The 16,209-nt window shown below is 39.6% G+C and overlaps 2 protein-coding genes across 17 annotated transcripts in view; one reads left to right on the top strand and one right to left on the bottom strand.

Annotated features, from left to right (window-relative positions):
* Positions 1–2,353, bottom strand: part of Ino80 (chromatin-remodeling ATPase INO80) — a 36,685-nt gene extending 34,332 nt beyond the window's left edge. For 2 of the 3 annotated variants that reach the window (XM_071699269.1, XM_071699267.1), the window contains exons 1-7: positions 2,178–2,341; positions 1,407–1,566; positions 1,213–1,292; positions 923–1,134; positions 670–843; positions 292–588; positions 52–210 (exon numbers count right to left, since the gene is read on the bottom strand). In XM_071699269.1, coding sequence (XP_071555370.1) covers positions 52–210; positions 292–588; positions 670–843; positions 923–1,134; positions 1,213–1,292; positions 1,407–1,540 — 1,056 coding nt within the window. In that variant the 5' untranslated portion in view covers positions 1,541–1,566; positions 2,178–2,341. Of the gene's footprint in view, positions 1–51; positions 211–291; positions 589–669; positions 844–922; positions 1,135–1,212; positions 1,293–1,406; positions 1,567–2,177 lie in introns of all 3 variants that reach the window. The other variant, XM_071699268.1, reaches the window with a different exon arrangement.
* Positions 2,354–3,760: 1,407 nt separating this feature from the next.
* Positions 3,761–15,431, top strand: B52 (serine and arginine rich splicing factor B52). Of its 14 annotated transcripts, none has more exons than XM_071699239.1 (12): positions 3,761–3,913; positions 4,894–5,017; positions 6,262–6,332; positions 8,336–8,431; positions 9,024–9,047; positions 9,198–9,254; positions 9,458–9,527; positions 13,170–13,243; positions 13,388–13,576; positions 13,995–14,120; positions 14,476–14,598; positions 14,711–15,431. In XM_071699239.1, exons 2-12 carry the CDS (start codon positions 4,895–4,897, stop codon positions 14,850–14,852), a joined length of 1,095 nt encoding a protein of 364 aa, XP_071555340.1. In that variant the 5' UTR covers positions 3,761–3,913; position 4,894; the 3' UTR covers positions 14,853–15,431. The 14 variants fall into 14 exon arrangements, with proteins under 14 accessions (XP_071555340.1, XP_071555343.1, XP_071555349.1 ...); XM_071699242.1 differs by lacking the exon at positions 8,336–8,431 and adding an exon at positions 8,226–8,306 and having other exon boundaries at positions 3,762–3,913; XM_071699245.1 differs by lacking the exon at positions 4,894–5,017 and adding an exon at positions 5,053–5,179 and having other exon boundaries at positions 3,764–3,913; positions 14,536–14,598.
* Positions 15,432–16,209: the final 778 nt, after the last annotated feature.

Genomic DNA, 16,209 nt, shown 5'->3' with positions numbered 1-16,209 from the left:
AAAAATAGAAGTTGAAAACACATTCTTTTATATAATCTAATATATTCTTACTTCAATAAGTTCTACATCCATTTTACGTTGTTCTTCAGCTTCTTTTTCTAATCTTTTTCTAGTTTCCCGTTCGACTCGATCATAACGCTTCCAATAAGACTGCATTTCTCTTGTCAAGCGTTTTGCCCGCCAGATAGTTTCTTTCATATTTTTCTGTGACTGAATCGTACAGATAGAGATAGAAATAAAATATATGATCTATAAGTCAAGTACATAACTCAAGTATTAATTTATACTCACTTGCATGGCTTTCTGCCTCCAATATTTCATACAATGCTGCGCTACTTTCTTACAACTTATTAGCATTTCTTTATGATTATTGGTTTTGGCCCTTTGTACTTTTCCTAGTTCCTTTTTAGACATCATTACCCATATTTTTCTTCTTCTCATCGTCATCACTTCAACACTCTTGGTATTATGTTTTTTCCTCCCTCTACCTCGAGGTTGATGACGCATTATAGCTTCTAATTCAGCTTCGTCTAATTCTTCCTCCCTGGGAATCGATTTATCCCATTCTCCCTCCGGATATTTTCCTTTCTAAAATATAGCATTTTTATAAAAAGAAAATATAGAACATTAGTGTCAATATAAATGTGTAACATATAATTTGGTACATACACGATATTCCGCGGATGCAGAGTGACGATTAATTTTTTCTTTCTTAATCTTCATGATCTTTTTATCTGGCTTTTTTTCTTTCTTTTTTTTATTTCCCACAATTAATTTTTGATGCTCTAAAAATCTATCATAATTCGACAATAAACCCGCACTATAATATTGATATTGTATATTCTGAAAATAACAATATTTTATAATATCCTGAATTGTTAAACATTTGCATTGCCAAACATGTTTAACCAATAGTCCTTACTTCTGGTTTCTGATAAAAACGACCTTGATATTTTTTCCGTAATATATGAAACTTAAGCATCTCTTGAAAATCATCTTCCGTGATTTGGCTATCTGTATCAGAACCCGATGCAGAACTGTCAGAGGAATCGCTTAAAAGAATATCTTGCAACCAACGTCTTTCTTCTCCTACACTAGACATATTGTACAGCCTTAGCTTATTGATTCTCGCTTCTAAAAGAATAATATATGTTATAAGAAAAAATTAAATAGATTATTTAAATGAAATCAAAATTGGTAATTTATATCAACCTTCTTTTCGAGTGGGTACACTATCAAGATAAGCATCTGAGCCATCAGAAGATTCCGACGAGACAGACTTGTCATCCTCACTGAAAAAATACAATATTTGTATTACTACATATAGTATTAATTTAATATATATTATTAAAGTATTATAAATTAGTAAAGTAAGAGGATATATTTAACAAATGATAAATCAGTACCTAGCTTGTTCTTGAAAGAGATTGTTGATCTGCTTTAAGAAAGGCTGTACATTCAGGCTGCGTTCCAGTCTCTGAAGATGCAAGGGCGCAGCCATCTCAGCTTCCAACTTCATCGTGTTTGCTCTATCAGACATTACCCGTCTATGAGAAGCCTGACAATCTGTAACAATGCACAAGCAATGAATGAAACAACAAGACTTTGGATTTAGATAACAAAGCAACTCTATTTATATAAAACTACTGACAGGAATCTATACAAGTTTTCGTTAACGTGCAAAGAAAAGTTTTTCAGCTTGCGAAAGCTCGCGAACCAAAAGTAGCCGATTTCCCAAGACACCGAATATATACAGTAACAAATATACAAGTTTTAGCAACGTAACACAAGTTCTCCTTCCCAAAATGTGCAAACCCAGAGAAAATGATTGAAAAGCATCGGAGACCGTAACGAAAGTAACGGAAACGCGTGTTACACCGAGAATCAAGAGGATACGGGGGAGATATCGACGCGATCTACCGGGGATGGAAAAGGGAAAACGTGCACGTTCCCGGATAGCAGACCACGGGGAGAAGGCTTCCCCGAGCTGGGCTGCCTCGGTGCTTCGGGGGGATTCACGCGTTTCTCTCGGCGGACGACGCATATTACGGGCGTGGAACTGGCATGCGGGAACGTGCGCGGCTAATTTCATTATATAAGGCGAGTGACACGTCGTATCGGGAGCTGGTGCGGTTATAATTCGGCTAAATATCACCGCCAACGGTTTTGCTTTTCACCTTATGTTTTGGTTATACGCGGCCCAGCTTATTTCGCACGCGTAACAGAGCCTACTACCGTAATGCGATTTCCTCTATTCACAGCGAAATCAGATACATCGGTCGGAGGGGAATACATGGTAGAAGGAAGCCTAGAGAACGCAGACATTTGGCGTGCCATTAAAGCGGGGCAGGGATAGGGCATCGTGTGCTCGCCACCATTTTTGTTTTCAGTAGGTGGCGCTGGCCGCGCCCGTGCGCGCAGCTCCTGGCGGATCTCGTTTCTGGATATAATGGATATTCCTCTCGGCCGCCCGGCGTCCACCTGCGCACGTACAATTTCCGAATTACGGCCCAGGATCTCGATCCGTTTTCTAGTATATGCCGCAACGGACGATTATCTCGCGGCGCGAGAGAACGCACGCCGTCAAACTTGCAAAGATTCTCGCGCTGCCGCAGAAAACGCACGCGCGACTTTAGAAAATTTATGTTATCTAGATAATATAAGGAAACGTTTGGTGATTCCTCGAAAAGGGGGATTATTGCGACGTAATTTCAACGAGCTTGACTTTCGACACCGACGAACGCGGCGAGATAAATCTCACGCCGAGTTTTTCTTATCGCGAATAAACACAGAGATTATTTCTCTGGTCGATGCAATATAATTATCGCCGCGCGCGCGCGCGCGTTATTTTTCAGCTTCCAAAAAACACACGACTCTCATGTTGCAACAATATACGCAATGTTTGTGAAAATCACGTCGACCTGCATATATCGGTATATAAACTTTTTTTTTAATGACGATTGATTAATCTTTCTAAACAAATGAGTCTAGCTCAAGTATTGATAACATGACACGGGATGTGCGTATCGCGTTTATTTAAACATTCCATTTCGGTGCGGCTTGCAATTCCGCGAAACTCCTCAAATGATTTACCTCGAAATGATTTGAGAGAGACGTCCCTTCCATAAAACTCCTCATTTCGGTTGCGAAGTAGCCACGAGCCCGTGAAATTTGGCGAAATTCTGAGGTTCGAATTGCACGACTACGCGAGTCGCACTTCCGTTCATGCGCGTCGTGCGCGTCCTAGCCTCGAACCCGCACCGGAAGTGTCCACGATCGGGCGACGAGGTAACTCAGGTAACCTACTTCGCTGATAAACGTCGTTAAGTCGCTTCGACGACGTTATAAAACGTCCGTGAGGATCCCTCGATTTTATCGAGTCGAATCACGTCGATCGATCGAGTGACCCAATCCCACGTAAAATGAAGCAATTCTCATCGTGGCGGAGGGGTGGGAGAAAGAAGAAAGACTCGTTCGACGGAAGAATATTCCGTTCCCCTCTTTCAAGTTACTTTCCGGAACGTGCGTCCGAGCACGTTCCCTTTGTACTTTGTACACGTCGCATTTCCGTTTCGCCGAGAAAGAGAGAAGGAACGGGAAGAAACCTTCGCCGAACGGAAAACGGAATTCTCTCTTCCTCGCGTCGCGTCATTGGCGTCGTTGGTCAGTTGTGGGGGGGGGGGGAGGTGGCGCCGCCCGCGCCGCCGCCGTCTGGCGTCGAGGCTAAGCCTCGCGGCGGCCCTGCGCGCCGTCGCGTGAACCCCGTTTTGTTTCCGTTGTTGCTACGAGGCCGCCTCGGCGCGCGAGGCATCGGCCATCGTTCAGTATCTCTCGTAGTCTCGTTGGTCTTGCATCGTACGACGGAGTATACGGGGTTCGTTTACTAAAGGTTTACCGCGAACTGAACGTTCAGGTGAGTACGAGTGGCCAGATGCCCGGTTACGTTCGATAATTTCGATACCCGCGCTCTCGAGAGAAAAAAAAACTGCGATTTACGAGGTGGATCGTCGCTACCCCCCCGTGTAACGTGATGTAACGCGGGACGATCGCGCCCCCGCGACCCGCGACCGCGAGGAAAGCACGCTCTCCTACCAGCTTTCGCTGCCGCTCGGCGTAATTCGTTTCCGCGCGCCGGCCCGGGCGACCGGCGACGACGACGCGTCTCGCGAGGAGCGGAGCACGCGGCCGCGCATCTTTGTTTATGCTCGTCGGGCGTGTCGAAAACGCGGATCATTCTTCCGCGGCCATTATTCCGACTCGGGGTATCGCTCGCGGCGCAAATAACCGACGGGCGACGGCGCCTTCCCGCGTATCGATCGTCCACCCGATTCGGCGAGTAGGGCGACGTCCGAGGGCCCGAGATCGGCGGTTTCTGGAAATTTCGACGCGGCGTCCCATGCGTACACGCCGGCGTGGCGCAACGAAATTTTTTTTTCTTGTTCTTTTCTTTCTCCCCCTCCCCATCACGACTCGTTCGCGCACGTATAGAAGGAATCCTCTCGTGCGATCGCAACTTCCGGAAAGCCTCCATATCTTTATTTCGTGAAGCATGTAAGCACCTCGTTACGTTGAAAAGGCATCGAGAACAATTAACGACGGTTATACATTATACATAAGGCAGTAGTACAGTACATGTATATAGTGATCGAATAATGAAAATTGTTAATCGGATTCAATAAAAAAATTTTGAATTAATTTGAGTTCCCGTATTCCTTGAAAGAGCAATTATAGAAACACCGTTCTGTTTGTTTATAAATAATTTAATTAAAGCTTACTTTTAACCGCCTCTCGGTTAGTCTTGGAAAATAACGATTATCTTATGTTGTCATGTGATTAAACAGCAGGTGCTGCAGGTAGCCTGTTATGTAAGGTGTTTTTATATTTTCCTTTAAGAATGAGCACTCGAGTATTCGTTGGTGGATTAACGTACCGGGTGAGAGAGCGCGACCTTGAGAAGTTCTTCCGGAAATATGGTAGAATCAAGGAGGTCGCTATGAAGAATGGATTTGCCTTTGTGGTAAGTCTAATGTGATTTAATTGTTTTTTTTACAGTATGGTAGGGACAAGAGTCTATGTCGGTGGGCTTCCATACGGCACCAGGGAAAGAGACCTTGAGAGATTTTTCAGAGGCTACGGTCGTTTCCGTGATGTTCTCATCAAGAATGGTTATGGCTTTGTTGTGAGTATCTGTATCCAGCTGTAAATACCTCGAGTAACACTTTGCGTAGCTCAATTTGGTCCTGTAACACCGTTTGTTCCTGCAATGTTCGTATTCCCCCATGTCTTTTGGCGACTGACACATTTTTGGAGTTGGCGAGTCATGTTTCTCAGCTTGGTGATTATTCTATAAAATATACTTATATATTTATGCATTCTAAATGTGTATTTGGAAATTTTTCTTCATATTGATAAATTTATTGAATTTACTCCGGAAACTATTCATATTTGATACTGTGATCATTGATACGGCAATGCTTTTGAATAAAGAGACAAAATTTGCTCTCAAAAGATAGTTACTCGATTCTTTATCGTGATTTGGACCAAAGTGGGTAATCTGCAGAGTGTTAAATTACAAATAACTCGATAACCCGAGTTGACCTGACCTGAGCCCTGAGCACACTGGTACTGTGGCGGTATAGTGGAGCTGTGTGCTGCTTATCATCGATTATTCTGCAAAAGCTTTGTAAGTTATATATAACCGGAGAAACTAAATTATTTATAATGGGCCATGTATTACCAGATACTTATTTATAATAATAATTTGAAATTTTTTAAGCACTTACGATAATCAAGGTTACGCACTCTTATATAGTTATGTACTTGTAGTATTATTTCATAATGTACGATTTATTTGTTAAGTCAAATAATGATATACCCTACTCTAAAACTTTTGCAGGAAGCAATAAAAAAATGTAATAAATATAAAGTTTCAGATAATTCAATTATGAACGTATTAAAGTCTCTTGTTGCTGCCATCAACATTATGTACATTTAAACATTTTTATTACATCTGTGGTAGTTTACTTATATATATATATATATATATATATATCATGTATATTTCGTAAATAATACAGCGATACTTAGCGTTATTATTAATAACTTAGCGTTATTATAAAAGCTTTTTTAATTAATATATATAATTTATATATATATGCATTAGTTTGGTACGAGCGATATTATAGCATGCAAACAATATTTAAATAACAACAAAGCTACATTTTATTTCTCGATAATAATGAAAAAATTCTTTCTTCGTAGGAATTTGATGACTATAGGGATGCTGACGACGCTGTGTACGAACTAAACGGAAAGGAACTTTTAGGAGAAAGGTAATGCAATCATATTTCACTTAGTGTATGAAACATATATGTAATAGGCGATTATATTAGGCGGAATGGTATAGGTAGCATGTTTGCATGACTGAATAGTTTCTATAACAATCCATTTAATATGTGGATTGTTATTGTGATTACGTTAATGTTTGATTAATTATAATCATAATATTATTGGTACTGGGGGTTCTCTGTTCAAACTAAGCAAGTTTTAATTCATTATGCTAACACACTAAGGGTGAGTTAAATTTGGTATCATCGAAATTAACTAACGTCATAACAGATATAATTCCTTCCTATATGTCTTTATGATGTCATATCAAATATTTATTCTATTAAGAATACATTATTTCATGTGCAGAGTTAAATTGCAATAGTTTAGCCCACATGATCACATTTAAAACATTATCTTTTAAAATTCATGAAAATTATTTATTGTAGCATAATATATCGCAATATAGCTAACTTGTAATAATTTCTTTTCAGTGCGTTGTGTTGATGCTATATTGAGCCATAAATATCTTCTGATTTACATAATAAATATTTTTTTCTGACTAATTGATTAAATCCGAAATTACTCAACCCTAAATGGCTTAACTTTACTGGTGATTAATGTCTAAGTTATTTAGGAAATTGAATCTTTTAGGCTCCTTAAAAGTATTGAATTATTAGAGAATCATCATTCAGAAAAAAATAAATATTTGTTACTTGCGAATTATTTATAATTTAACTCACAATATTTCCTTCTAGATCGACAAATACAACATCTTGTTATCTTAAGTAAACAGTTTATTATCAATTTATCTTGCTCTTGTTGCGTCACTTGAGATTACATTGATATGTGAGAAGCAATAGCATTCGAATAACGAGAAAATTAAGTCCAATACAACGTTCAAAGTAATATTCTCTGGAAAATTTTCATCTCTACATGCTTTCCTCTTACTTTCTGTTTTTCTTTTGGGAATTTATGTAAGTGTGTCAATAATATTAGTAGCTTCTATATGGAAAAAAATAACAGTGGATTTCAACATAGACTAAACGTTGTAAAAGCTGACAAAATGCGGTCGAATGCGGTGGCAGTATACTTAACGCTCTAATAATCGCTCTAATTATATATTTCAACCTGTACCAGTAATATTATTCGCTGTTGCTTCTATTTGATTAAAGACAAATGTACAGTGCACAATTATCTGTTCGCATTCAACGGGCAATCCATTAATGCCTTTAATTTTGTATCTATAGTAAACGGCGTCTGTCCTCCAAATTAACGATTGGACATTTATCGAGATAAAATGTGTCTTAAATGACTTACCGCCATTTTGAACTACTTCCATCAATTCCCCGAGTAGAAAAAGTCATTGTAATAATATATCTTCGTCTGGAAAAATGTTATATTGCTTCTTTTTTGCCGAAAAATTTGGCACATATGCTTTTTCATAAATTCATCGTGTGATCCTATATAACGCATCGTACTCTAAGCAAGAAAAAGAGAGAAAATTTAAATATATTATAAGGATCACGGATATAATTATGAAAAAGCTGATGGATGTGGTGAAAAAAAAATAATTCGGTGATAAGTAGCATCGTGTAAGGAAAGCAGTTTAGACTATGTAAGGAACGAGAACGGGTCGTGAAAGAGAGAGAGAGAGAGAGTGAGAGAGAGTGCGCGCGAGAGATAAATAGGGGGAAAGAAAAAGAGAGAGGGGACAGCGCCTCGGACGAAACCGGACGATAGAGATTCTGAGAGAGAGAGGGACGGATGATATTTGAACGGATTTCGCGGAGAAAGGAGGCTGAGGAATGGAAGGAAAAGGAAGGAAGGAAGGAAGCAGCTTTAGAGAGTAAGAATTAGTCGTGGACTTAGGCGGGGTTTTGTTGGGTGTGTTTCAGAGTGGCGGTGGAGATAGCACGGGGTGTTTCAGGGAGGCGAGGCGACCGTGGCTACGGACGCTCACGCTCCTGGAGAGACAAGTAAGCATATCCAATGTGTCTTGTTACAGAATTACTGTAGAGAGGGCTCGGGGGACACCTAGGGGTAGTGACCAGTGGCGCTATGGTGACTCCCGTGGTGGTTATGGGGACTCGAGGCGATCTGCGTAAGACACGCTATCCTTTTTTTTATTTTATCAGAGCGATCATTATCCCCTCCTCCCCTGCAGGCTGCCGGCTCGGGATGTGCGAAATCCCAACGATTGATCAGTTTGTTATCCGTTCGTTCGGGTACCTTTTTCTTGTGTATAATTTTTTGTTTCCTCTTTTTTTTAAATTTGTTTTTCGTTAAATTCGTTTATTGCTTTATTATTGGCTCTCGAGGTTTTTTTCTATTCCACCTAATCGATTTCGCACATCGTCCGCACAGGGAAGAACGTAACCTTGGATATTGATAAGCTCTAGCGTAGAGAGGGCGTAGAGACGAGTGATAAACCACGCGTTTGCAAACTTCTCTTGCCTTTGCGCATATAAAAATACGTTTAATTAGAGATCGAATTAACTTCTGAATTGGTTGTCTTGGATTTGACTACTCTCCAGAGTATGTCGAATTGTCAAAGTTTCACCGCGATGAAAAAGTGATAGCAAGATAACGCCTAGCGATACCCTCCCAGACATTATGTTTATTGCTGGTAGTTGAACCGAGATGAACCGATGTAATTGGTGACTAATAGATGTGTGGTATTATGTTTGTTACAGCCGAGACGATATGCGGCACGACAGGTACGCTATTGCTGCATTTTGAATAGATTTGATTCGATTGGAACAGGTGATTGATTGTGTGCCTGAGCAATGAGTGCAGATCTGTAGTTATTTGCTGAAGGTTTAACCGACGATCCGTTATTTCTGTTCACATGACATCCCTTTTTGCAGAGATAGTGTGAACAGAAACACGAGGACTGCATCTAGCTACAAGCAATCATTGCCCAGGTACATACATCCAATGTTACGCTCTAATGATTTACAACTTAACTTACATAAACTTTACTATTGCAAATGTCTTGAATTATATCATTATTACATTTTATATCATACTTTTATTTGCTACATTAACGTAAAGTCAGGTCGCAAGACAAACCTGCTTGCTCTAGAGACATACATGTAGATAATAGCCAGTCTTTTTCCCATTTTAGATATGGCCCGCCGACACGTACCGAGTACCGCCTCACCGTGGAGAATTTGTCAAGCCGTGTCAGTTGGCAGGTAAGTGACACACGTATCTTGCTCATCTTTTTCTTGCATTTTTTACCGATACTTACCTTCGTTGGTTTGATTACTATTCGCGATTCCAGAGAAAACGTTGCACTGCTTTATATGGGTTTTTCGAATTTATATATCACTCCAAATCTCTAAGTTTTGCCGAGTTTTTCCGCAGTCCGTTTCTACCAAATTCCACGCGTGTCGATAATACAAAGCATTTCTTTCTTTTGTTCTTCAATTGTCTTTCGTTTCATTTTACGTTTATTTACTCAGAAAAGAGAACCCTATTTTGGAATGTAGAAAGATGTAAGATTTTGATCAAGTAAGTCTATGGCAAAAATTGAAGTCAGATTTTCATATACATGTGCAAAAAAACATTTTCTATGAGAAAAGAAAAACGAGAGAGAAAAAAAATCCATATGGACGACAAAGATATCAGAATTGACACGTGCGACGTGCAAGAGATACATGGCATATCATCATACCTGATACAAGGACATAGGCATGCACGAAGGAACTCGGAGTAACAACGTGACCCGTACTGTGATGAAACGAACGCAGCCAGACACTATTGGACAAAGTTCAGCGGACGCCGTGGACGCGAAGAGCTGTAAAGCGGAAGATACGAAGGAACGAATATGGATGGAAACGGATGGAGACGATAGGTCGAGACAGAGCGATGCAGATGAATGCAAACGATATGTGGGAAATACCAGGACGCAAACAGATGCTTTTAAAACCAAAAAAGGCCAGAGAAAGAAGTCATACTGGCGAATTGAAATAAAGACTGCACGTGAACCAAGTCTTACTTGATCAATTTACATTGTGTATATTCGTATATTACATATATAATCTATAAAAGTATATATTTTTTCTATATCTATCGTTGCACTTTTCCAATGATTGGTTATTTGACGAAAAGATATTTCTCTCGATCGAGTCTCGATTGTTCGACGTTACTTTTTCAATTTATTATTTCATTTACGTTCGGCCAACAGTTTGAGAAAAAACAAAATAAAATTGATGTTCTTTCCGAAGAGCCATATCCTCTTCGCCGAGGAGGGGCGACCGGTAGGGCCAATAGACTGATGATGTGCGATGATAGAGATGACGATGCACGCGATGGGCCCGCCTTGAGGTCAAGTGGCACCAGGTTGGTTTCTGAGGTGTCCCGGGTGACAGAGAGAGCCGCGTGGCACTGGGATGTACACCTACCATCACCTATCTACCATCATACTACTACTCACGCGCAGTAATACGTGGTGGAATCCCGGTGAAATCCCAGTGATAGGGTTATCGTGCGTACTTCGATCCTCTTCATCGTGATCACTGGGGGAAAAAAAGAAAGAAAGATCCAACCGCCGCTATCTACTTTATCCATCTGGGAAACAAACACTTGTTTACGTAAACAACCTCCACCATCAATATATATCACTCTTCCTATTACTATAAACCGACATGGTCATAATTCAGTACCTTCACCATCGACCATCATTACAACCACCACCACCATCACATCTACCACTCCACTGTGACTGTCATTGCTACTGGTACGCCACGCAACCTAGCCATCTAGTAAGTCAGGCAACGGCCACACCCATGAGGGCATACGCGGGCCGAAACCCGAACCATCCGCGACTGCGCCACACAGATCCGTTCGACCCGACCGAGCGCCGTGTGTCTGGCCTTTCTCTCTGTCCGTAAGCAAGGTGGTGCCTGGGCCCAAGGTAAATGCGTCACCTTAACCGAGTGTACTCTTAGATATACACATATATATCTATTATAATTACACACTCTTGAACGTGGTCTTGTTCACATATGTACTATATATTTATATAATTATTATATACCTATTTATACACCTCATTATTTTATATTACTGTGCACCATAGCTCAGCGTACATCGAACCATTGAGACGTTTTACGAAGCTCGGAGCTGTGCACGCGCAACTAAATGCGAAACCGGAGATAGGGAACCACTAGTAATATATTCATGTGCTCGAAATTAGAAATCTACTAACTTGTTGGTCAAATCAATCTTGTATTTTTTCGTACTTCGACTACATCATCCGGGATTTTCTTTATTCTTCACGATAAATGTCTTTCTATCGTCACGTGTATATTTTGTCAGAATTTTCCGTTCGAATAGCGAAAGACCAACTTTTCTTTATGCAAAACAATTTGCATTATTACACTATATATTTTGAATGTAGCAAGCGAGGAATATTTCAGAAGAAATTCGTCCAGCGTCAGAAATATATCTTCGGCAATGGCATGCGTGAGCGTTCTAGTTTTCTTTTCTTTTTTTTTCTACCATGGAAAACACTTGCGCTTGGACCTTGAGAGACACCGGCACAACTCTCAGAAAGGCCGCCGCCATGTGGTATCCCGCAGATACGGAGGCGTCTGCGCTCTCTCGTACTCACCGTAAAACGACGGGCATACAGGCACATCTGTCCACCTAGTACTTCCACAACACTAAAGCCGTACCTGGTTCCCACAGAGAGACAGAGAGATATACATAAAGTACATCGCCCAGTGATGAATGAACGCAAACGGACCACTAGACAATATCCACCTTCACTCGCAGATATCCCTTATGAGGAATGACTGTGAAGCATTAGACTAGATCATGGAAGAAACAACGGAACAGAAAGAGAACGGATAATATGGAAGAGACATCATACTCACAATGTAGGGAGTGACACTTGTAACATTAAGAGAAGAGATCCACAAAAGTGTTACACGGGAGAAGAATTATTAATGAATTCACTCTTTCATTTTTAGCGAAAAATTAACCATTTTTACCTTTTTGCCTCAATTCCTTGTGTTTTCCAAATTTGCTTTTCCTATTTTATTGCGATGTAGAATGTAGTATTCAGATAACCTTCGAAACTTCTGCTGAATAATTATGTATATATATATATATATATTTGTTGACATTTTTTTATTTTCGCTTTATAGCAATTCTTTTCCGTTTATGCATATAATTCTTTCTGAAGAATTATATATTATTCAAAACGGTATATTAAATTTAAATATATTGCATTTATACCAATACTTTTTTTATCATATAGATATTCTGATATATTAAAGAATAAAGTTATAAATATTACACTGAAGAAATATCGCATCTATTACTTTTGTAATTATATTGTGAGCCGTTCTGTAGAAATGAGAATATATTTTGCTCCAAAAATATTGATTGACTTGTATAAATGTTGCATTACGTAAAATATGTCTCATTCTACAGAGCGGAGTTGTGTGTGGGTATATATATATAAAATTATAATCACGTTTGTTTTGAAGATTGAATTGCATAAAAAGAAAGGTTGCGTCGATAAACGGATACTAAATTCGAGCACGCAATTGGTAACGGTCTCTACACTGAAGACGCGAGCAGATGTAGATATCATCTATACTGATCTTTTTCTCTAGTCGAATAGACCCAGGTTACCTCCCGCAAGAAAAGAAATCGAAATAGAGTATAACGTATGAGTGCACAGGATATATTTTAACCTGCGCGATACATCAGACTAGGAACACAGTATAGTAAACTCCAACTACTAATTCTAAATCTATTCGCATACTTATGCAAACTAGCATAGAGAAATATATTAATTCTGGTTCTTGTGTGATGTTCAGGATTTGAAGGATTACATGAGACAGGCTGGAGAAGTGACGTATGCTGATGCTCATAAGCAACGTAGAAACGAGGGGTAAGTGACGTGTATTAATTACAGGAATGATAAGTAGAATTAAGTTGCGCTCTAATTGAGCGAAGCACATTTATGAAAATCTGCGTATCTGCATTGTCTTGTGTAAATGCATTGATCTAACGATCCAAATATGTGATTTTGCAGAGTTGTCGAATTCGCGACGTACTCCGACTTGAAGAACGCTATCGATAAATTAGACGACACAGAATTGAATGGTCGCAGAATCAGACTCATCGAAGACAAGAGGCGCGGCCGTCGTTCAAGATCTTCTAGCTCGAGATCGCGCTCCCGATCTCGATCTCGATCGCGTCGTCGGTCGCGCTCTCGTTCAAGGTATAATCGTCGTTCTCGATCCCGATCATGGTAATATCGGGGCGACATTACGTCACCTGTTGTGTTTTATATTATGATTTATCTTTTGTCGATGTACAATCCCTTGTAGGTCGTTCGACAATCTATACAAAGCGATCGATTAATTATTTTTTTTATTCATTTTGAATTGCATTTCTGTCATTACGTTTTTCTTTTAGTTGTTTCGCGTTAAACAACATGATTTATGTTACAACTTAATTTTTTGTAAACTGATTATAAATTCATTTCTGAATTGTTTTATTTGAACGTGAGATCAGTCGAAGTTTTGTTCCTTACCTATTATCGCAAAATTTATCACATAACGAAATGGTTTTGCGATGATGTCGGAAGTCGTTTTAGAACATTTAAATACGTCTTATCGCTGCTTTCTGTAATGCAGGAGCCGTCGCAGTTCTCGTAGCCACAGCCGTCGTAGTTCCCGTTCCAAGTCAAGGGCACACTCCAAGTCCAAGTCCAAGTCTAAATCCAAATCTCCCGAGCGTAGTCGTTCACGCTCAAAATCCAAGTAAGTATTTTAAAATTATTCTATGATCACGTTTGTTCCGTCAGTTGTTTACTTTTCTCTATTCATAATTTTATATATATATATAATATATATTTATTTATTTGTTTCACTTATTTTATTTTTTTTTCTTGCGCAGTTAGTCGTCACAGTCAGTGTACACTTTCATTCCCATTTATTATTGGCATTGTTTTTGGGCTGGCTACGTGCCTTGAGCTCTCACGCTTAATCACGCTTTATATGCGTTCACCTACTCACCGCGCTTGGAAAACGACAAAAGAAAGAAAGCGAGTTTCTTTGTATTTTGTCAACTTTCTCTATTTTCGTATCCCTTTCATTTTGAACTATAATTTTGCAGATCAAGAGACCGCTCAAAGTCGAAATCTAAGTCAAAGTCCAAATCCAGATCTCGTTCTAGGTCCAAGGCTGAGAGGTCAAAGTCCAGGTCGCAGTCCAAATCCAAAGCCAAGTCTCCCTCAAAGTGAGTCCTCTCGCTGGCCTTTTCTTTAATCGATACATAGTTGGCGCAAGAAAATAAAATATTTTCGAGTGATGACACAAGTAATAAACGTCCTAAATGTTCCTCCTTTCAGGGATAGGTCGAGCCGCGAGCGTTCCAGAGGCGACAGATCCCGATCCCGATCGGGAAGCAAACATAGCAAGAGTCGTAGCCGCTCTCGTTCGCCCATGAATGGAGATAAATCGCCGGACAGCAGTAAACAGAAAGCCGACTAAGCAAAGAGATAAAAAAGATCAGCAAACTACTATTTCGCCTTTTTTTTCTTTCACCATTTTTTATATCACGTCACATTTAAAAATCAGTACCTATCTTGTACCTTTTCCGATCATTAATCGTAATAATGAGGTTTTAAACCTAACCTGTATATTGATCGATTACCTCGATATTTAATTTCAACTATCCACGATCGGGGTTTCATTTTAAAAATGCAACATTGTTGTTGATTTGAGGCAACTTATGATTTAATTTTTTTTTTTCTTAAACTTAAATCATGATTAGCCACGTCTTTTGCTTCTTTCATTTTCTATTACTTTTTCTTAGGTATCAGTCTAGGTTTAGCGATACACATCATCCGACTTAAACTCTATTCGCGCATTTAGATAAGATATTCTTTATTATTCATACGTCTGAGAATATAAATTTTCAATGTATCGCCGTATAATAATACGAGCTCCCTTATAATGGCTTTTTGTATATATTCCTAACAGTTACATTACAATAAGAAAGTATGTGATGTGTATTAAATTTAGTGGTAAGAGGTATTTCAACTGTCAATAAAAGTTCATGTCAATGCAGATTTAATATTTCATATCCAAATCGTTCCAAGCCGTTCCTAGTTATTTGTTTAGAACTTTAATTATATAGATATTATCGAGTTGCGCATTAGTATATTTTTATTATTTATAAAAAAACAATTTGTTACATAGTATATACACAGAGAAGGGAGTTGTAGAAGGCGATAATTAACATTCCGTTCGACCAGTGTAATTTCGAAAAATTTAATTCATAAAAACGATTCACAAGCCTGTTTGACTTGCTTCAAACTAACGTAAAAATTTATCGTATATCTGTTGTGCCGTATCTGAAAAAAAAAAACATTCTACGAAATTGTATCGGTTTTTACTCAATTATTTCGGGTTCTCAGCTAAACCTAACGTATCCGGACGAACATATGACGCGCAGATGGGCCCGCATGTGCGCAGGAAACTGATGACTCACTGACGTGTGTCAACCCCCGGTATTCTCGTCTTCTCTTCCCTTTCACCCCCTCCCTAACGCGGCGGGAATAGATTATCGCGAAACGGATTGTTCAGCTGAAGAAGGAGAGAAAAACAAGGGAAAGGACATAAGACGAACGGCACGGCAACGTAAAAAAATCGTCGCCGAAAGAAGAGGGAAGAGGTCGCGCCGTCGTTCAATGTCAGCAGTCAGATTTGCGGCGCCGGCAGTGCGTCGAACGTCGAACGTGAATTCCCGGTCGTCGCTGAGGCGGCTGAGGGTGAGTCAGTTACCCCTCCGCATGACGGTCAAGGAGACGATCGGAAGAAACTCGTAGGAAAGGGGGACGCGATT

The sequence above is a fragment of the Temnothorax nylanderi genome, unplaced genomic scaffold, assembly GCF_030848795.1.
Source record: "Temnothorax nylanderi isolate EJ_2023f unplaced genomic scaffold, tnyl_v1.0 TNYL_tig0017_pilon, whole genome shotgun sequence".
Taxonomy (NCBI): Eukaryota; Metazoa; Arthropoda; class Insecta; order Hymenoptera; family Formicidae; genus Temnothorax; species Temnothorax nylanderi.
This window is presented reverse-complemented; position numbering and strand designations above follow the sequence as displayed.

Excerpts from the sequence above, each read along its gene's own strand:
- B52 (XM_071699238.1), top strand. The coding sequence starts at position 5,054 with ATGGTAGGGACAAGAGTCTATGTCGGTGGGCTTCCATACGGCACCAGG. Across the intron at positions 14,121-14,475 it reads CGTTCACGCTCAAAATCCAA|ATCAAGAGACCGCTCAAAGT; the intron begins GTAAGTATTTTA and ends ATAATTTTGCAG. Across the intron at positions 14,599-14,710 it reads AAAGCCAAGTCTCCCTCAAA|GGATAGGTCGAGCCGCGAGC; the intron begins GTGAGTCCTCTC and ends TCCTCCTTTCAG.